Here is a 23,501-nt window from a genome sequence, read left to right on the forward strand (position 1 = left end):
GGAGCATAAAGAATATCAAATATGATCACATAACTTTACATGGAATATTTCACTATGATTATGAAACTTATGATTAGTATGCAGGATAGCATACAATTACAATACAGTAATTTACTGTTGGCACATATGATTTTTTATATGACAGATTGCTATATGTACAGGAAGACAATCGGAAATTTCTAAATAATGATTAATACTTAACTAGAGGATGCTTTTGTAAAAAAGCGCATGTCTCCCCCACTGCTGAGAATAAATGCTGGGAAGAAAATGACCGCATAAGGGTGGAAAGATCAAAAAAGAACAGAGTATATAAAACCAGACAACTGATATATCACTGATATATCAATAATAGTTAAATGTCCTCACTGATAAGAACTCTAGTTATCATCCGGAAATGAGAAAATGACCAATGGTCACTGTGACCTTAACCTTTGACCTACTGACCCCATAAACAAGAGGGATCATCTGCTCAATAAGACCAATCATCCTATGAAGTTTGAGGGTTGTAGGTCTAAAGGAACTCTAGTTATCATCCGGAAAGGAGAAATTAACCAACGGTCGCTGTGACCTTGACCTTTGACCTACTGACCATTAAAACAATAGGGATCATTTGATTAATAAGACCAATCATCCTATGAAGTTTGAGGGTTGTAGGTCAAAAGGAACTCTAGTTATCATCCGGAAATGAGAAATTGACCAACGGTCACTGTGACCTTGACCTTTGACCTACTGACCCCAAAAACAATAGGGATCATCTGCTCTATAAGACCAATCATCCTATGAAGTTTGAGGGCTGTAGGTCAAATAGAACTCTAGTTGTCATCCGGAAACGAGAAATTGACCAACGGTCACTGTGACCTTGACCTTTGACCTACTGACCCCAAAAACAATAGGGATCATCTGCTCAATAAGACCAATCATCCTATGAAGTTTGAGGTCTGTAGGTCTAAAGGAACTCTAGTTATCATCCGGAAACGAGAAATTGACCAACGGTCAGTGTGACCTTGACCTTTGACCTACTGACCCCAAAAACAATAGGGATCATCAGCTCTATAAGACCAATCATCCTATGAAGTTTGAGGGCTGTAGGTCAAAAGGAACTCTAGTTATCATCCGGAAACAAGAAATTGACCAACGGTCACTGTGACCTTGACCTTTGAACTACTGACCCCAAAAACAATAGGGATAATCTGCTCAATAAGACCATTCATCCTATGAAGTTTGAGAGCTGTAGGTCAAAAGGAACTCTAGTTATCGTCCGGAAACGAAGAATGGACGGACGGACTGACGGACGGACAGGGCAAAAACAATATGTCTCCCCCCCGAGGTGGGGGAGACATAATTATATGTTTTCTATGTTTTGAATTATCTTTGCTCCTTCTATCATTTGAATATGAATAACATCTATGTCCAATAAACATGTTTTAACTAAAATTAAAATAGTTTAAAATTCTCTCACCATGTATAAGATTGTGTTAACATTGTAATTATAACATTGTCTACAATGAGATAAACATTATCAATTAGTTTAATTAGTTAAATTTCTATAATTTATTTTTTTCCACCCTTTGAATATTTGCCAGATTCGCGCCTGTTTACTCCAGTATTTTGAGCCTGCCGGTTCACTGCACCAGAGGCTGAAGCAGTACCCTTAGCTTCGAAAACAAAAGGTAGGGAAGGGCTGCTCTTTGATCTCTTCAAATCTGAAATAACAAAATATAAGACACTTAAATATAGAGATGATATGAGTTGATATGTTATATGAATGCATGTATATGATCATCTTATATATGTATATATACAGATATCTAGTACATGTGTACACATGTGGTAACCAATATCTACATGCACTGGTTTATAGACGCAAAACACTTAATGTACCTTGTAGCATGTACAGCCATCATAATTATTTTGAACATATAAAGTGTCTTAATGCAAAATATTCACAGTAAAAACAAGTATTTTTATAGAAAGATTTTCAAGATAGGAAAATTAAAATAAATTGTCTAATAATTGAAATACTTTTTACTCTGATAATAATTTTTAAATCAAGACAATTGGGACTGAAGGAGAAACAAACCTTTTGCACTCAAGTGCCCTCTACGTCTAACAGAATCACGACTATGGTGTTCTGAGCCGTCTTTTCTGGGAGACGTTTCTGGGCTCGGACTTCTAGCTCGCTGATGGAAAGATGGGTCTAAAAAATGTAATATTTAAATAGTCAACAAGTTATATGAAATCATGTATATGATCACCTTGTTAATATGCAAGTTCAGTGTAATGTATCAAATAAATTAATAAAATCAAATTGATATTTGTTTATTAAACAAAAAGAGTACATTTCATGAAAAAATGTTGATAAATGTTATATATAAATCAAAAATAAATTTCATAAATTTCATCCACAACATGAACTTTCAGTAATAAATGACATGTTATTGCACGAAACAAATCAATTTATTTCTTAGTGAATAAGTTAAGAAATGTTTCTCTCTAAAATGTTTGAGCCTTACTTCGTCTGAGAGCTCTAGCGCCCTTGGCCGGGTCTTCAGGTGTACTAGTGCTGTCTTTCCTCTCCTTGCTCATAAATGTTCCCTCCTTCAACTTGGCCTGAATCTCTTGATTCTTCTTCAAGCACTGAAGGTACTGGGTCATTGTATAACGTTGCTCCTGGAATAATTCAAAATATACTGGTATTATAAAAGCTGTTTAAAGTAAAAATTGCAATTAATGAGAACTTTTTAAAGACATCTTTTAATTTAATCTCAATTATTGCATCTAGTTTCAGTAACAGGTACCTCAGTGATTTTCCTCCTCATAGCCTTTGCTAACACTTCAATTATAAAAATTGTTGCCGTAAAATAGTTCAACATATTTCTTTCTTTCCAAATACAGTACCTTTTGGGTATATGATTGTAAGCTTGTTTGGAAATTTGTACCAAATGTTACAGCACATCAGTTATATAATGACAGTAATTTTAAACACAGGAATCTTACACTGGCTGCCTGTATAGATAGGATTACTATGTTCAAGTGTAAACAAGGCTTCATACTGACAGCCTATGTTTGATTCTTTTTCTTGTATATTTCATGAAAATAATCATTTTCTTGTATCAGTGCAAACACTAGAAAGTCCAGTAAGATATGCAAGAAATTAACTATATTCTAGCCACAACAACAATGGTGTGACAACAATATATACTATAAAACAACATATATAATTGCACTGACCTCTGTGATTCTTTCTAGACTGTTCTCCAGGTTTTTAACTTGTTGTCTTAACTTTTGTAACTCAGCATCCTTCACACGTACCATAATCTAAACAAATAGCAATTTATTAGTACAAAATGTGTGAAACTTACTGCAAACAGAAAATGTGTACCGATTAAAGTACAACAGTCTTAATTTATAATAACAATTGTTATAGTTTACATGGGAAAACATTTTCTTTGATTATATCACATTATTATATAATGTATCTAGCCTGCATTTTGGGGTATAATTTACATCCAGTTGACAGGAAAAGAACTACAAATAGGTTTCATTAATTTATATAAAAAAAAACAACTACAAAGGTCAATGTTTCTGCCAAAAATAGATTAATCACATCATTCTGAATATAAGCACCAGGACATGTGAAGACAACCATTGTCTGAAAGTTTGATGTTTTGTTGAAATCCCTTCAGAAATGTTGGGAGGAAAGCAAGACTGCCTGCTGTCACACATGCATTGATTCAATAACAGGAGTTTACCAATCGAAAACGCAGCGGTTAATGATGATAACGCATAGAAAACATTAGGGGAAAAACAAATGAGCCGCGTCATGACAAAACCAACATAGTGCGTTTGCTACCAGCATGGATCCAGACCAGCCTACGCACCCGCTCAGCCTGATCATTATTAATGCTGTTCGCTTACAAACCCTATTACAAGTAGAGAAACTGATAGTGAACAGCATGGATCCTGATCAGACTGCGCAGGTTGGTCTGGATCCATGCTGGTCGCAAACCCATTATGTTGGTTTTGTCATGGCACGGCTCAAATTAGATTTTAACAAGTATACCTGAGCATCATATAGTTCCTCCTCCAGTGATGCACTACCAGTTAATTGACCTTTAGTTCTTGTCTGTATAAATGACTTCAAATTCTCTATCTCTGTGTTAACAACCTCTGTTAGGTGCTCATTACTGTAAAAAGTTAATATTTCTTCATGAAAATATGAACCACATGATGGTTTTTGAATACAAAACAAATGAAATAAATAACAAATTTATACAAATGCAAGAAGTTGACTACATCACAGAGCTAGTTGGTATATAATTTTAACTTGGACTGTCCTGTATGAAGCTATCAGTCCGATCTGAAAAATTTATTAAGAATGGTCTTCATGTTTTATAAACACATACTTTAAACATTATACAACTTGAACCAAGAATATAATTCCAGAACTTGGAAGAAAATGATTGCCATGTAAAGATAATAGTCAAATAAGCTAGGATCTTAACTTTCCAAGCTGTACATTTACAGATTTTAATTGAAGTATAAATAATTGTCTGACGAACATGACTGTCACTTGTTGTACAATTATGTTTTATTTCTTATGTTAGAGATAAATGTATTGATATACCTTTTCACAAGTTGGTTTATATGAGTCTGGTACTCTGTTTTAGTCCTGGCAAGTCTGTCCTCTAACAGTTTATAGTCCTCACATTTACTCTCATAGTGCATGGACACCTGTCTTAATTCTTCACTTAACTTGTCAGCTTCCTCGCTGTAATATATATACACATGGTACTTATTATAGATATATCATATAAACAAGGCAGTAACTGTATTCATTCTTTCTATTACTTACAAACCTTTATTATGGCTACATATCTTAATGGCACTGAAGCTGATAAGGTTAAATTGTGACCTGTCAACTTTACTTGTAGGGGAAGATACAAGGTATTCCTTCTTACATTATTTAAAGCAGGAGAAACATCCAGTCTCTATAAGCCAGGTACTTGGATACCTTATCTGAGATAACTCAACAAGTAGAACCAAGAACCAATAGCAGTGAGAGACTAATGATTCCTAGCAATGAATCAAACAATCAACATTTGAGGTGTGGGAGATGTAATAGTTAGTTATCAAGTTAGCTAAAATAGATTTTTTATACACCACACTATTAAGCTTTCAGCTTTTCTTCTTTTCAGAAAACTTTTTGTTCAAAATAAAAGAAACATATGTGATAACTTACTCATGTCTTCTACGGATTTCATCAACATAACCATCAGTAAACATTGTTTTAAGGGCGTGTCTATATTTCTCTTTCTCTTGTTCTAGCTCCTCCTCGTATGCCTTTCTCATAGCATCCAGTGCTGTTAATATAACAATATTATATAGCATCCAGTGCTGTCAATATAACAATATTATATAGCATCCAGTGCTGTCAATATAACAATATTATATAGCATCCAGTGCTGTCAATATAACAATATTATATAGCATCCAGTGCTGTCAATATAACAATATTATATAGCATCCAGTGCTGTCAATACAACAATATTATATAGCATCTAGTGCTGTCAATATAACAATATTATATAGCATCTAGTGCTGTCAATATAACAATATTATATGTCAATATAACAATATTATATAGAATCCAGTGCTGTCAATATAACAATATTATAATACAAATTAGACTTTCTTGAAATTTTATTCTTAGACCAACTATAATTCTTTATTGTCAAATGTACTTTTTGGGCAAATTCTTAATCAGATTAGAAGCCTAGTGAAATTTGTACATCAGTATGGTCTTCTTAAATAAAAGTTATTATAAAGTTAAATAAAGTTTTTTTTTTATTGTTTTCTTTTTTTAGTTTTAAATCTTACAAATTATCACAATCTGTGATAATGACTTTGGTTTCTATGGACATTTTAATATTTTTCTGCTCCTGATATAATTCGGCTGTAAAAATGTAATATGGTAGAGAATGTATTTATATTACATATCACCATAGTGATGACCTTACCAGCTTTGGTGACCTTGATCTCATCAGCTAAAGCTTCTTCTTTCTCTCTCTTTAACAGTTCCATCTCATGTTCATGTTGAGATCTCTCCAATAACTTGTCTACATGCTGTAAAATATAGGGAATGAAATAGTAGTAAAGTGTGGACGAAAAATCAACTGTGGGATATGAAATACAAAATGCATTAAACTGTGATACATATAATCAAATAGAAAATTTATGTATAAATAGGAATATATATAACTGCTGGAAATAAAATATGTAAATAAAATAGGGGAAATATATATATATATATGACTGTGGTCACTCAAAATAAGACTTAATACACATACAGGTAATTTTGGAAAATCAATTATGGAATATAATATAATTTTCAAATACATGCCCTTAAATTGGAAATGTATTTAACCATTACAGTTTAAGCTGTGGGAAATAAAAATGGTATAATACAGATATAAAGCTGCTTGGTTACAAGAATATGTAGAGTACAACTGATATCTAACAACAAACAAATTCTAATTATTCAAAAGAAGAAACACAGAAATGAGATGGCTAGGCTATTTAAATAAAAAGAAAAAAAGCAATTCAATTTTATGATAAAGTTGTATAATTTAACATGAATCTTGATTGCTGAATTCTATATACCCTAACAACCACAGATCTGTTCTTATCCTAATTTCTTATCAACTTGTCTAGGGCCAGACATTTTGTTATACACTTATCAAATTTTCATTTATTCTATTTTTTGTCCCATTAAGACATGCACAGTTATATATTAAAGTATTAAAACATTTTTTCATTACTGGTATTGTGGTTGCAAACCAAGGTTCCTTCAGGTCTGTATAAAGTTTGTTTAAGGCTTTACAAGTAGACAAAAAAGTTGCTTTTAACCTAAGACAGACTCAGTAAAAGCATTTTTTTCAGTAAACTAAACATAAAATTTAATCATTAAAACTTGTAAGTGAGCAGATTTGGACACATCTATATTAAAGATTTATTCTGTTATTATTTTGAAGAATATTTCAGCCAGTATAGCACTAACAATCATAGATCATCAAGCTGAGTTTGGGAAACATGCAAACAATAAAAACTCACCTCATCTGACCTTTCTGCACTTAGTGACCTGTCCAGTTTAAGAGATCGTTCCAGTTTTGGTAGGGGTTCAGCGGGGAATTGGGGAGAACCAGGGGAAGTAGGGGATGGGGTAGTAACAGTTACCTCCTGAAAATCAAGTAAACAACAGAAGAATATAGACAACATAAAAAGCATAACAAAATGTTACAGAACATAAAATAAACAAAAACAACACACAACATCAACTTGCATAAGCACCATTTCTACTTTTTTTTAGTTAAAAAGAACTTGTGATCAAAGATATTTTTTTTGCAGTTCTTGGGTATACATAGACCTGACATACAGTATGTTTTAACTGAATTTTTTTTTACAATTTCTATCCCACAAAGACCTGATTTTTGCCCTTCCAATACTGGTATTTTAGTCTGTCTGTGACTGTCTGGGATATTAACATCACTGTGTCATAAATTAATTGCTGCATATTTTGACAGATATAATTATGAGGCTATTCACTACTTATTGATTTATACAGCTAGACATAAATTAAGTTTTCTTATCTTTCAAACATATATTAAACACTGCTTACTCAAGGTGTATATTTACTAGGTCAGACAGAAATAAACAAACCCTGACAAAACAAATACTTTAAAATATTTACATGCCTTTTTTTTTGTATTTACTTTGGCGTCTTTATGTTTTAATGTTATAACATTTAACATACTGTCATTAATTTTCGGGCAAACATAGACAAACTTTTGCAGTTTTACTTTAAACATGTTTCTTATTCATAGATAGAATCAAGCATGAATATTTTTAACCCTTATTTATTTACAATAGCATAGGTAAAAATATTTGTTATTTGTTGAACTATAAATTTTGTGATTATGTAACCATATAATAAAATCCCCAAGAAACTGGGCTGGATTATACCCACGGTTTACACTTTTTTCCAAGAAAATGACAAACTTCATACAGTCTACTGGTCTACCTAAAATTTCTGACATCCTTGAATGTATCTAGACTTATTCTTGCCAAAATGAAACTCCGACATTATCAAACAAATTTTTAGGGGTGCATCACCCCGGGGGCCTACAGATAAGTTTAAACCACACTAAGCCCCTGAGAAAGTAATAATAATTTTCGTCTTTCTTTGTACATTAAACACACCAAAGATGTAATAAAATAACAAATTCATAAATTCATAAAATTTGATGTCTTAGAAATTCAGTATCAAAATATATCATTCAATTCTTGTTGTCTAAAGGAGTTTTCTTCTTGTAAGAAAAGAATAATCTTATGAAAAACATCTGTCATAGAATAAAATAGTTTTGTATGAACAACACAAGGTTTCAGCTGGGATATCATACAACACATTGTTAAACTGGAAATATATGTACATTTTTATTTTTGAAAGACAGTCTACTCAATATAAATTAACTGTATCTATGTGATAGCAAAGCTTTTGTTCAAATCAATGATTGCTTTTATATAAGAGAATATCAATAAATCAGTTTAAAACATGAAGCATTTCCTACATTTCAGTCAATACCTAATCAATCATATCTATGAAACTTTTATAGATCAGTTAATTGATCAGTCTATAGAGAAAGAAATATCCAGATAAAAACATGGAGGAAAACAAAGTTTTAAATTGAAATGCACATATTTCCAGTTGTTACATTTACACACACATATATAAAATGGGTAGAAGCTTTGAGACGTACCAGAGTAAAGCTAGGATCTGACTCTAGCTCCATTATCTGAGATAACTGTGACTCTATCCTATTGTTGAGTTCTTCCCCTTGATCAACCACTACACCATTCTTTACTTCTAACAACAACTCCTGTTCAGACAAAATAACAAGTAAACATTTGTTAACTGTAAACCGGAAATACTTATTAATAACTTGAATTTGTTTTTTCTTCACAGGATATGAAATTTGTATGAATTTGAAATTTTTTAGGGACCACAACTCTTTCTACTGATGAAGAAAATTTTAAAATTAAATCAAGGACATTAATATACTTTTGACTTCTACTGTAAACGTTACTTTTTCATTTAAACTTTTCTCTTTGATATAAATATTACACACATCATGTTATTTATTTAATGAACTGGATAAGCAGTATGATGAGATTTTTACCTTAGAAAGTGTACACATTTTCATGAGTTGTTTATTATGATGTTTAATCTGATCTATGGAGGTTGTTTCGGTTTCCTCCTCTGTTGCCTTTATTGCACTAACTGCTGTCATGATGTCTTGTTTAACCTGCTCCAATTCCTCTTCATGATCTATTCTCATCAGATCAAACTCATCTTGTAGTGTTGCTATACGATCTTCATAATCTGCTATCATACTTTCTTTCTCTCTCTCATGATCTTCCAGGAATTTATCTACCCTTATTATGACATTATTGACCTCTTGACGTAGAACATCAGTATGAACATTTTGCCTTTCTTGAGCTACTGAAACCTCATGTTGGTATGTTTTTTCTAGTGCTTTCAATGTAGTTTCAAATGTTTTACACTTACTGCATGATTTATCACCTGTTACAGATTTTAAGTTGTCTATTTCAACCTCTAGTTGATGTAATACTTCACATTCATCCTGGTATTTAGTGTTAAGAATTTCCTCAAATGTTGCCAATGATGCTTGAATATCACTCTCTGCCTCCCTGCTTATCTCTGATGGTAAAACCACCTTTTCTCCAGCTTCCATTTTAATCTTTATGTCTCTGAGTTCACGATGGTACTGGAGTTTGAGTTTGTATGTTGTATATGTCAACTGTGACTGGAACATTGCTTCTCGTACAAGAGTGGCAGCATAGACATCAAATGATTGAGGATAAGCTTCAAGATCTGGTATTACACCAACAAGATCTGCTACACTCTTAGCAACCCCTGACCCATCACTTGAAGAAACATTCCTAACTTCTTCAGCTATTTTTTGTTTATTGGCAGCCTCTGTTAGTAGAATCTGTCCTAGACTTTTAGCCAGATCTGACAGACCTTGACCTTCACTTGCAATAGGCTCCATCATATGACTTACAGCAACATCTGGTGCATTCTCAACTAAACCTTGCACATATACAAATGTTCCACTTATCACAGCTTTTTGGATTATCATTTCAGCAAGATCCGTCGACAATGAATCTGCTGAAAACTTCAACACATTTGGATTAATATCTGGGGAGGCAGTTTGTACATAACATTGATGTTCTTCACGGAATATAGATATTGCATCAGTTAACTCTGATTGTAGGTGGGATATAATATGTTTAAGTTTTGTTTTGGTTTCTGTATCACTGGATTGTACAGATTTTTCTAATTCATCTATTTTGTTTTTTAGAACACTAGATATTTTTTCACAAACTGAGTTGAGGGTAGGTGAGTTTGGTCCTTGAGAGAATTCTATCAACTGAATTAATGTAGTCATGACTGAGGGTTCACTTTCATTCATTAAGTCTAATATCAATTTATGTCTGTTTTGTAATTCATCAAATGCAAATTGTCTTTCACGCTTTACTAGACTCGAAAGATCTTCAGAGTTGTCTCCCTTTTTGAATTTCTTTTTCACAACTTGTAGAGCATGAGTAATCTCCCCTTGAAGGAGAGCCCTAGTTACTATATGATTGGAGAAAGAGTTTAGACCCTCTGCAAACTTTTGTAATTGTTCAGTAACAGATGAATCAACTTGCGACCTTAAGAATATTTCCATAGCAAGAACAGCTGGTGATTCATTCACATTAAGAGCTGAAAGCACTTCTACATTTTCACTAGTTTCCATGTCCTGAACCATGGCTCCGGAAGCAAGTTGACCTTCAAGAACTATTTTCTCTGCAAGAATGGCTGCGTATGAAGACACTAAATCTTTTTCCTGATCTGTTTGATTTACTTCACGTGTTACATTATCAATCCTTCTTTCTAGCTCCAAGATATGCAAGTTGGCTTCATGGATTTCTCTTAACAAAACATCTTTATACATGGACCCAACTTGCTGCCTCTGAATCAGAATTCCCATCTGACCAAGAATCATTGCTTCGAAAGCCAGCTTATCTGCGTAAAGTTGTAGACGATCTTCATACTTCAGTGTGCTCTTTCTTGCAGCTTTTTCCTTGTGAACTAGAAGATGCTGGAATTTCAGTTCTTGTTTAGCAATTTTTCCTGCTATCTCCCAATCACTGTCACCTAGTCTGTCTATTTGGTTCACAAACTCAGCTAAATACGTTAGCTTTTCCTGTACATGTTTCAACTCTTTAGCATTTAACTCATCATGCTCATGCATCAGAACACTAACTTCTGTCACCTTCTCTTTTAATTTACCAACACACTTTTGGAAAGCCCAAGTATTGTCCGAGAACCTTGGAGTTTCACTCCTTGCTGTTTTCAAACCATCAGATAATCTCACAGTTAAGTTATCTATTTTCTCCCCACATTTCAGTAGTGTATGCCTTAATTCAGTCTCTGCTGCAACTTCAGAACCAACTCCTGACGAGTCTAATTCACTGATATCTCCTGTCAACTCTTTTATTCTATTATTGGTCGACTGTAACTGTTTTTTCATTTCTTTTAATTTACCAAGAAGGCTGTCACCATCATCAGCTACAGTGCTATCATCTCCATCATCTTCTGGTTCAGACTCCTCACTATTAGAATCAAGATAATCATCAGAATCATCTGCTTCTGCTTCACTTTCATCTTCAGTCTCTGCATGACTATCAGCCTCAATACTAGAAATACTTAAATCATGAGTGTTCAACACCTTTTCTACCATTCCTACTTTCATTTCAAGTTCATTTAATTGTTCTTCAATTTGATCAGAAATGCAAGATTTTGATTTACTTTGTTTCTTTTCTGACTTATTTGATTTTGTATCTACTTTCACTTTATTTACCACGGTGAATTCTTCAACTCTTTTTGACAAGTTCTTTAACTGATCTTTACAGTTTCCTTCAATAACCTGAATTTGTTCTTTAAGCTTACCGTCCTCATTTTGTAATACTTTGTATTTCTTGTTCACTTCTGAAAGTTCTTTCTTTAATTTTTCTGCTTCTGCTTGAGCTTGCTTATTTTTATTTTTCAGTGACTCTACTTCCTGGTTATCTTTTCCACTTTGTACAACTGTTGCAGTTTGTTTTTCAATAACATCTCCAGCCGACTGATTCTGCGATCCTTCTTTAAGTATATCAGAGACATTACCACACTTTTGTCCAAGACTCTCAAGCATTTCAGCTACACTTGTTAACTTAGCTTTCTGATCACCTTTTGAGTTAGAGACAATTGATTCAAACTGTTTCCTAACTTTTACTAGATTGTCATTTACATCATTTATTTCAGATGATGCATGGATAAATGTGTGAAGATGATCATGAGAATTTGTTCCATCTGATGAATGTGATACTCTTTCATGTCCATCAACAACCTTATTTAGTTCTTCATGTAAACTATGAACCTCATTTTCAAGTTCTTTCACAGTTATTTTTAAACTATCATTGTCTTCCACTAGATTGTTTTCTGAATTCAACCTTTCACTAAGTTCTGTATTTTCTTTTCTTAAATCATCCATATGTTTTCTAATTGAAGCATTTTCTTTCTCCATTCTTTGACTTTGATTCTGATAATGCTGTAATGATTTTTCCAAATCGGTAATCTTAACTATACAGTTATTTCTTTCCTCTTCTAACAATTCAACACTTTGATGAAGTTCTGAATTCTCTTCTTCATCTTCTTTCAACTCCTCAGTTATTTCAACCATTTTTGTTTCACTTTCAATAACTTTCTCCTCAAGTTGAGCAATGATTTCATCTTTTTCTCTTAACATTTCAGCAACATCACTTGACACCTGGTCTGACATTGTAGATTTTTTCTGTGCTTCAACAAGCTGTTCTTTCAACTCTTCAATGTGATGCTCAGTGGCATCTCTTTCCTTGGAAAACTCATGCATTAATTGTTCATATTGCTCATCATATTCAATCTCTATCTTCTTCAACTGCTGATCTTTTTCTTTTATTTCTGCACGCATCCTGGAAGCTATTTTCTCAGTGTCATCTAGTTTTTCTTTAGTTTGTCTGTACTCATGCTCTACAGCTTTCAATTTTAAGATTTCACGATCATGGTCTCTCAATTTCTGTTGTGTTTGCTTTAATTCTAAATCCAATTTACGATTCTCTTTATCTTTAATCAAGGAATTTTCATGATATTTCTCCATCTTTTGTGTTACTTCTTTCAGCTGATTTTCCAGATTTCTGACTTTTCTGTTATATTCTGTAGAAACTTTCAAGAATTTATCTTTTTCCTGTTTAACATCTTTCAGTGCCTCTGACAGAGCCTTCTCTGTACCAGTAAGTTTAGAAGTTGACATATCTAGCTTGGACTTCAGTTGATCTATTTCTGACTTCTGCCTTACTACTGTATCTTTGTTTTCCTTCAATTGCCGCTTCACTGCATTGTGCTGAAGATACATAAAAACAAATGTTAAAAACAAACAAATGTTAGATATTTATTATGTCTAAACTATCACTGATTCGTGCCCTACAGTATTATGTGCTTTATTATATTATTTATAACTAATAACATAACTATTATATCACTTATAGGAAATGCCAATAATAAATCTAATATATAAATAATCTAGTCCTTATTTTATCTAAATTATAAAATAAAATTCTAAATTGATGTAAAGATGCACTGATGTACTTCATACATATCAAATTCACTAAACTTCTCTAAAGTAACATCATAGTAAATACAGTTAAAAGAGATGACTTATTATAAACTAAATCTGAATGTAAGGATATCTGATTTTGTAACTGATATAGTCTAGGCAGGGTTACTGTATAGGTAAAATAAAAGCATTAACAAAATGGACAGGATGATCTGTATAAGTAAATTAAAGTAACAAAATGGGCAGGAAGTACTGATCAAGTAAATAAAAGTAACAAAGTATTTCCCATAGGTATAGCCTAACTAATGACACAAACTTTTAAAGTCAGCATTAAAGGCAAAAAAGTTTGAATTCATATAAGTGGCAACCTGCATTAAGCAAGCACTTGTTTCAATTAGCTCATCTAGTTCCAAATTAACATATTTGGATACTGCATTATGCAAGCACTCGTTTTAAGTACAAATTAAGAATTTATAGATCATTATTCCATCATTCCTAGCAGTTAACCTGTGTTTAGCATATATTAGCCTTGTAAAACTCTGGAAGCAGCGGCTGCAGTGCATACATGTCAGTATGTATAAAAAGCAATATGCACTATGTGTTTTATTACATTGTTAGACTAATATCAATTACAATATCATATTCTGTAAATTCATCACAGATTTGCAATAGGGTTTTAAGTAACTATCAATTTAAGGCACAAAACACATGACCTTCAATGCATTAATGAAGATACAAGTTGACACCTAGGTATCGAAAGCAGCTGCAAGCTTTCTCACATAAATGAACAATCAGCTCAAAGTTATTGTAAATGAGAATATTCATCTTTAACCATGAAAAGACATTTTCTTATTCAAGGGACATAACTCAGGCAAAAATCATTCAACTGGAAAACCTGTGTAAAATGCACAAATACTAGAGCTACAGATCAATCCTGTAAAGTTTCATTGAAATTGCACTTGTGGTATAAGAAAAGTAGTCCAGACAAACTTTAAAAATAAAAATCATTAAAGGGTCATAACTCTGACAAAAATCATTGAACCGAAAAATGCCAACAATATCCACATCTAAACTTGGAACTGATCATTCCTGTAAAGTTTGGATGAAATTGCACCAGTAGTTTTTGATGAGTAGTCCAGACAAGTTTTGAGATGGACAGACGGTGCAGGTGACACAAAAGTTGATTTTCAGTTTATTTCTCCATTTGCAGATTTTTCCCTTTTAAGTGCATCAACTGATCTATAACAGAATTTCAAATTTTGTTTTTGACTTCATTGACTTCCTCTGCTTTTTTCTAGACTTTTACATAACAAGAGGGCCATGATGGCCCTAGATCGCTCACCTGACCCATCAAACTCATCCAAACAATTACCTAGACAAGCATTCTGACCAAGTCTCATGACAGGTGAGTGAAAAATGTGACCACTACAGTGTTAACAGGGATCATCCATATTTGAGCAGTGTGACCTAGTTTTTTACCCAGGTGACCCATATTCAAACTTGACCTAGAAATCATCAAAACAAACTTTCAGACCAATTTCCAGGATACTTGGATCAAAACAGTAGCAACTAGAGTGTTAACAAGATTTTTCTATTTTTAGCTCCGGTGACCTAGTTTCACATGCGATTTCGAACTCATCCGAGCAATTACCTAGACAAGCATCCTGACCAAGTTTGATGATAATTGAGTCGAAAATGTGACCACTAGAATGTTAACAAGGTTTTTCAATATTTGGGCGGTGTGACCTAGTTTTTCATCCAAGATGACCCATGTTCGAACTTGACTTAGAAATCATCAAAACAAACTTTCAGACCAATTTACAGGATATTTGGATCAAAACAGTAGCCACTAGAGTGTTAACAAGATTTTTCTATTTTTAGCTCCTGTGACCTAGTTTTTCATCTGAGATGACCCATGTTCGAACTCATCCAAGCTATCACCTAGACAAGCATCCTGACCAAGTTTGATGATGATTGAGGCAAAAATGTGACCGCTAGAGTGTTAACAAGGTTTTTCTATTTTTAGCTCTTGTGACCTAGTTTTTCATCCGAGATGACCCATGTTCGAACTCATCCGAGCTATCAAATAGATAAGCATCCTGACCAAGTTTGATGATGATTGAGGCAAAAATGTGACCGCTGGAGTGTTAACAAGGTTTTTCTATTTTTAGCTCCGGTGACCTAGTTTTTCATCTGAGATGACCCATGTTCGAACTCATGCAAGCTATCACCTAGACAAGCATCCTGACCAAGTTTGATGATGATTGAGGCAAAAATGTGACCGCTAGTGTGTTAACAAAGTTTTTCTATTTTTAGCTCCGGTGACCTACTTTTTCATCCGAGATGACCCATGTTCGAACTCATCCAAGCTATCACCTAGACAAGCATCCTGACCAAGTTTGATGATGATTGAGGCAAAAATGTGACCGCTGGAGTGTTAACAAGGTTTTTCTATTTTTAGCTCCGGTGACCTACTTTTTCATCCGAGATGACCCATGTTCGAACTCATCCGAGCTATCACCTAGACAAACATCCTGACCAAGTTTGATGATGATTGAGGCAAAAATGTGACCTCTAGAGTGTTAACAAGGTTTTTCTATTTTTAGCTCTTGTGACCTAGTTTTTCATCCGAGATGACCCATGTTCGAACTCATCCGAGCTATCAACTAGATAAGCATCCTGACCAAGTTTGATGATGATTGAGGCAAAAATGCGACCGCTAGAGTGTTAACAACAAAATGTGAACGGACGGACTACGGACGGACGACGGACAATCATCGATCCTAAAAGCTCACCCTGAGCATGCTCAGGTGAGCTAAAAAGATTAGTATGTATAACACACAGTTTTTCTGTTCTGTCATTATGCATATCCTTACCTAAAACATTGTGAGCCTTATTGTCAAGCTTGACAAAAATACATTTATCTAACATTGTATATATATATTCCTGGTCCATATCTTGTAACATGATATAATGCATATGTGTGTGTTTTTTACCCTTAAAATATTTTAAAATACTAACATTCTTTATACAATTGAAATACATTTGATATCTATTTACTTAAAAACACCACTTATCATTTTATCCCGTAATATGTCAATTATCAAATTATACTCTAAATAAAATAAACATCGATCTATTTTTACTTTTTTAGATAAATAAAAAACAAAAATATGAAGAAAAAAAATATCTCCACTACACTGTTCATAAACAACAGAAGTTTCTGTTTTTAAACAATTTTCAATATGCCATCAATATTCAAAATATCAAAAAATCATTGATAACAAAAACTAAATCACAGATAAAAATCACATTACATAATTATTACCTGCTAATATATTCTGTATAAAGTTATGTTTACAATTTCAGTGAGTCATTGTCCTTAAGCACAACATTCCAATTTAAAATCTCTAAAATCTACCAACTCGTTTAATTACTCACTCACTAATGACTCGGAATATTTTTATCACTAAATCTTCACTGGTAAAGTCCCGCTAATTTATTTCAATCGAAATGCAATTGGCAAATGCAAAAGCAAACAAAACAAAGACTGAGCGGGATATAAAGTGCATATAATTTGCAAGAGCGGTATTGATTTTTGGAGTGTTGATCCTGCTTCATAAGGAATGGTAATACATCAGTATGACAGGTTGAACCATGTAACATTAGGATAATGTCAGTTAAAAGCTGGATAAAATACCAGATAAAGTCTTCATTTCTTTACAATAACAAAAGAAAACATTGACTAGGGAAGGTTTCCATGTAGGGATAACAAAAGCTGTTGATTTTACATCAATATCTTTCCTTTCACATTCCAAATGCCCAAGGTACATGCAAACTAATTTAAAACAAAACTAATAAATACAACAAAATTAAAATGTTAAATTAATTCAAAATTAATGACCAACTTCAGGGACATTTTAACAATTATAGAACAAACATTGAAGGAGATTTCAATCACAATATAAACCCCAAATAAAGCCACAAATCTAGTCAGCATGTCACCTAATTAGAACAGAATGGAATGTAGAAGGAAGACATACTGGCATTCTTACTCTGGGAGGTAAATCATGCAATATGCTGAACCATTTAAAGTCATCAAATGGATTTTCTTACATATGAATTTGGACACAAGCATTTTTTAATTGAAGGCATTTTGTTATCAGAAAAGTGTGTTAAAATAAAGCAGTGACCAGCATGGTATCCAAGTCCCATTAGCTTTACAAGATGCTTTAGCTCTTTACAAATTTTGAAAGATGACTTCTCTAAAACTTCTTTGAATATCATATGTAGCAACATCTAAGCATGAAACAAAATTGTAAAAAAAAACATATTAGAATCTTAATCATACGGCAGGTTTTTTATTCTTATAAAAAAATTAAATTATTTCTACCTAAAAAAAACCCAACCTATTGAACAGTAGTGTTTATATACATTGCAATTTTTTTTAAAAATACAATAACATTTGAATACCACAATAGTTTAGGGACCATATAAAGGAAGGGACTCCTCAGTTCTTTGCAACACACAAATCCAAAAGATAATTTGTTTAATAAACAAGGAACAATCATTGGAGTGTTAACCTTCCTGTCCCTCTACCAAGCGAAGTAAGAGTAAGGTCCCAAATATACACCTTCCCTACCCTTATATTTCTGTGCAACAAGCCCTACTAAAGTTTGCCTCTGACCTCCAACTTTGATCATAAACCATTGATGGTTCTATGTATTTTCTGCTGTTTTAAAAAGTAAAGTAAACCTACAGACCGTGATTGATTTAGAAGAAGATATATTTCTTGGTCTAGGGCGGTGCGACATTTTGAGGCTATAGCATATAGCAGTGGCGTCTAACAAATGTTTATATTGGTTACTATGAAACAGTACCTGAGGCTTCTCAAACACCGCACATAACGAGTGAACATATGTCTGTTATAAAATTAAATAATATCACATGTTAAAATCATTGTAACCATAGTGTCACATTCTAAAATCATTGTAACCATAGTGTCACATTCTAAAATCAGTGTAACCATAGTGTCACATGTATCAGTGTAAACAGTGTCACATGTAAAAACTACAAATGTGTCTCTAGGACACTTATGCCCCACTTCATTTGCTGTATCAGTGGCATATTTACATACTTATGCATATTTTATGAAAGTTTACTTGTATGTTGATAATTATATAATTGTCATACTAGTATTATAACATATTAGGTTTTACAATCCTATGACTTACAATACTCTTGTTCTTGATTTGGAGTATTTCATGCTTCAATGTGACCTTGACCTAATGAACACAAAGTCAATGACCTTCATCTTCTAATCACAATGAATTTTAGGTCTGTAGGCCAAAGCATTCACTAGTACATACAGTGTCAAGGCCATGATGATTAACATATTAATATTATATAATAAAAGGACAATCTTTTTAGTGGTCTTGACCTTTGACATTCTGACATAAAAATCAAGAAAAGTCATCTATTGGCCATTGGCAACATCCCTACCAAGTAACATCAAAGCATGCTTTCACTTTATAAGAAGGAGCATAATCAGTGTAACCATGCTGTAACCAGTATAACCATATTGTCACAAATGTAATTATACACAGACACTGATAAATGCTCCCTTATGTTGCATTTGACCAAGGTAACTATAAAGAAAAGTAGGAAAATCTATTTATAGTCTCCCTTTAACATATACAACAAACATGCAATAGTCATGACACTAGTATATTCCATATATTATCAGGTTACAAGGTAATTGAAAAACTATTTTATAACTATATTTATATCTAAAGTTATAAACACTTGAGAAATATCACTTCATCTAAGATATATATATTTATTTCTTTCTAACCAGGTTAGAACTATTATGACAGGTTTAGAAGCTATATTTATTAATTCAATGTTTAAAGGTCAAGGACCATCAGTGGCTGTCATTTTCAAAACAATGATATCCTGATTAGGACATATCCTGAACATCTGAAACAAATTTTTTCTAGAAATTATTTGTCTTTCATATATCATTTAAGAATGCTTTCAGATAAATACTGCCACATTGCGTCCTTCACCTTTAAAGAGATCATGTTAGTAATGACAGGACTGACTATTAATGTGACATGCAAATAAGTGCGTGAGTTTTATAGTACTGTTATTGTGATAAAGGTGAGACAGAAGTGACCTTGACCCCTGGTTACACGTAGTTACCTGTTGTGTATCAATGGTGGGCTGCGGCGGAGATGCCGGAATGAATGAGCTGTCTATACTAGCTTGTAACTGTAAAACATAATGCAGCAGTATCCACATGCATTAGTATAAGCCAATAAAATCAGCAACTCAAAGCCGCAAATCAACCAATAATATATACATGAAATATGAAGATACAAGTATGAAATGACAGAATAAAAATAGCATATAAAGCATTTCCCAGCATTTAAGTTATCCATTTAGTCATATTTCAGCAGACAAGCAATGGCTTTTTCTCACTCTTCTTGATTCTCCTTTCACTACTAAACCACACATCATAATAACCTTGATCCACACATATCCTTTAATTCCCACTGATGCACTAAATCCCTAATCTCCTATCTACATATCCCTCCCCTGATCAACACATCCCCTTTTTTCCCCTCCTTTGACTAGCAGATCTTCTTTTTAACTCCTCTGTTCAGCAAATCCATTTTTGGCCACCCCCTTATCAACCCTATTCCCATACAAAGATTCATCACATTCTTATTTCCCCATATTCCCTCACCTACACGTCCCTTTTGCCACACATCCACCTTTTTCTATCCCTCTTCTCCACTCCCCTCATCTGCACACCCCTATCTGCACTCCCCTTGTCCTACCCCTGATTCATCACATCCCTCTTGCTCCCCTTCCCTGATCCACACATCTCATAATTCCTTTTTCCATGACCCACACATGTCCCTTTCCCACACTCTCCTGAATCCACATATCCCATTTCACTCTCCCCTGATTTTTATCATCTATTTCAGAACAAGAATTAAATGACAATGGAAATATCTATAAAAGCAGAAATCTATTCCAAACTGTCTACAAACCTAGCATATATAGTGATATACAGCAGATAATTTTGTGAATCCATTTATATATCTATATATTTCCTTCCATTATAAAATTCATCCCTAAGATTAACTAAACAGTCATTTATAAAGCATGATTTCATGTTATATATATATATTTCCAGGTTTTAAAATCCTAGTAATTCTAAAAATGTGTCAATTTAACTGAACTACAAAACATTACCACATCATTTATTTACATATAAGGTCAATCCACTGTATGATATAGGGAGAGTTTTCATATTTAATTTCACATTAAATTTCATCTCCACACAATGAGATGGTAACGTTTCAGTTACTTTAAGTATATCACTTTACCTTTAATATTTTCTTATTGTTACACTTCACTTATTATACTATAAAACTGAAAACATTGAGCATATTTTTTTAACCTATTTGTAACATTGACAACCCTACACCTTCATTTTTATCACATTAATCATTATAAAAAGTTTCAATCTCATTAATAAACATTCAGATCAAACTTGTTACCATTTGTTTTTACTTTTAAACTTTTAAAAACTGTTCCTTGAGAAATTTCTATATATGGATAAAAGTATAGCTTGAAATGCTAGCAATTGTTAATGGTCCTACCGTTAGGATTAGAGTGTTTTGACCAAGATATTATCTTGATAATAAATCATGTACACCTCACCTTGTATTAATACTGTAACATTACAAGACTTATATTTCATGATCTACATGTCAAATATATAGTGAGTCTATCACACTAATGTCATGCCTTTATCTTACATGGAATTTCAAATAATAATCCTACCAAAGTAAGGTTTTGATTAAAAGAGAACGAAATATCTGCCAAGACCTTAGAGAATTTTTACTAGTCTATAGGATGAACCTGCAGACAAATCATTGAAGGATTCTGGTGCTGGTCTCTTTATGTCACAGAAATTTACTTTTAACTTTTTAATTATTGAGTCTCTATGGTAACTAATATGATTTTATCTTAGTAAATAGTAAATTACTGTAACAGTTTTTCTTTCTCCAAATTACACATTGATTTGCAAGTACAATAGAATTACATCATATTTTTATTTTGAAGCTAGCTGTCTAACGCTTTTTTTAATAATTATGAAATAATTGAGTTCTAAATCTACCATGTCTGTTTGAAAACACTTATGATGTATCACTGTATGCAATGTTTGTAAATAGTAAAAAATTTCTTTTGTCACTAATAAATCAAATTTATGTGATTAAGTTAGAAACTATTTCATACTGTGATGAAACTGGTGGTGGTAATGATTTATTTTACAATAATAGATAATAATTTACACATTAATGTTTTGCCTTAAATTGCATGTTATAATTTGTCAAGAGTTAATAATATATTACATGATTTACTGTAATGACAATTTAACATGGCAAAGGCATTAACCTTTGATAAGATATGAGAATCCTAATAAATTAATGCATAGTTCAGTCCTAAAGTAAACTTAACATCTCAATTCTTACAAATTAGGATGTTTAAATGCCATTTAAATACAAATATTCATTGATAGGAAGGCCAGATAATGTCAGTATTCAATCGCTAAAGCAAAAACTTTGACGCGTATTTAATCAAGGAAATGTATCCTATAAAAACAGAAAGCTGTAAATCACTGTCAGGTAGATTTTATATCTCAAGCATAAATTATAAATCAATTAATGACTAGCATTCTTGTAAACTTTAATTAAAGATGTTATAAAAACAAAGTGATAAATCTCAACCATTAATGAGGTGTAATTTGTAACTTTTTTATCTTGATACAATACATTTTCGTCCAAATTTGTTATATTCTATCAAACCATGCTTTATAAACAGATATAGAGTTTATAAGAAAGAAAGTCATCTCTTTGATGAAAGTGTCACATAATATATGTATATAGTAAATGTTATTTAAATTTAACTTCCAAACTTAATTAAAACTTTAATCACCTTTATCTAATCAAAAGTCAATTAAAACATTGAATGTTATAGGCATTAACAATCAGACATTATATAAAAGTTTCAACATAGCCCAGTGTCTTATAACACATTATGATGCTGAATACTATAATAATCATGAAATAAATACATATATACTACAGTATAAAATAATATAGCAAAAAAAGCAATGATACTAAGCCACCATTCCATGAAAGCTTTTACAATCTACCAAATATACACAGCATGAAGCAATGTGTTAAAATAACGACTCTCACCTGACTCGGATCTTTCTCTCTAACTACTGTCTGTAGTTTTGTTTTCAGATCACGATTTGAATCATGTGACTTGGCTAGTTCTTGTTGCGTATGCTCTAAACGTTCCTTCAGGGATTCAACCTGCGGATGAGAAGCAGTGCGGTCAGGTTTCATGGTGAACTATACACTGAACTCACGTATATTCTCCGAATTATTTTATTTTATTGTTTTGTTTTAAATAGTTCCAGGTTTCAATGACAAGTTAATTATCACAATAAAACAAACCATTTAATATAATAAATCATTGTAATTCAAATTTTACAATGTCTGTATGTCAATGAAGGATTTATATGCATACTGTAAACATTGTAGAAGTATTCCTGATAATGTGGCTCAACACAACTTCACAAACTAATTAAAACTGGTAATGTTTTACTTGACTTGTATTGTAAACAGCTACATTCCCTTGTGAAAAGTTTAAATG

The 23,501-nt window shown here is 32.6% G+C and overlaps 1 protein-coding gene across 14 annotated transcripts in view; it reads right to left on the reverse strand.

Annotated features, from left to right (window-relative positions):
- Positions 1-820: 820 nt before the first annotated feature.
- LOC132738574 (putative leucine-rich repeat-containing protein DDB_G0290503) overlaps positions 821-23,501 on the reverse strand; it is a 75,034-nt gene continuing 52,353 nt past the window's right edge. For 3 of the 14 annotated variants that reach the window (XM_060726111.1, XM_060726150.1, XM_060726143.1), the window contains 14 exons: positions 23,039-23,158; positions 19,962-20,030; positions 18,638-18,679; positions 9,237-13,544; positions 8,817-8,936; positions 7,114-7,239; positions 6,021-6,126; positions 5,243-5,363; positions 4,628-4,771; positions 4,064-4,187; positions 3,232-3,318; positions 2,514-2,670; positions 2,081-2,197; positions 825-1,703 (listed from right to left, as the gene is read on the reverse strand). In XM_060726111.1, coding sequence (XP_060582094.1) covers positions 1,552-1,703; positions 2,081-2,197; positions 2,514-2,670; positions 3,232-3,318; positions 4,064-4,187; positions 4,628-4,771; positions 5,243-5,363; positions 6,021-6,126; positions 7,114-7,239; positions 8,817-8,936; positions 9,237-13,544; positions 18,638-18,679; positions 19,962-20,030; positions 23,039-23,158 — 5,793 coding nt within the window. In that variant the 3' untranslated portion in view covers positions 825-1,551. Of the gene's footprint in view, positions 1,704-2,080; positions 2,198-2,513; positions 2,671-3,231; positions 3,319-4,063; positions 4,188-4,627; positions 4,772-5,242; positions 5,364-6,020; positions 6,127-7,113; positions 7,240-8,816; positions 8,937-9,236; positions 13,545-18,637; positions 18,680-19,961; positions 20,031-23,038; positions 23,159-23,501 lie in introns of all 14 variants that reach the window. The other 11 variants (XM_060726176.1, XM_060726169.1, XM_060726190.1 and 8 more) reach the window with 8 other exon arrangements.

This window comes from Ruditapes philippinarum, unplaced genomic scaffold, assembly GCF_026571515.1.
Source record: "Ruditapes philippinarum isolate M1 unplaced genomic scaffold, ASM2657151v2 ctg2210_1_1_1_1, whole genome shotgun sequence".
In the NCBI taxonomy this organism is placed as follows: Eukaryota; Metazoa; Mollusca; class Bivalvia; order Venerida; family Veneridae; genus Ruditapes; species Ruditapes philippinarum.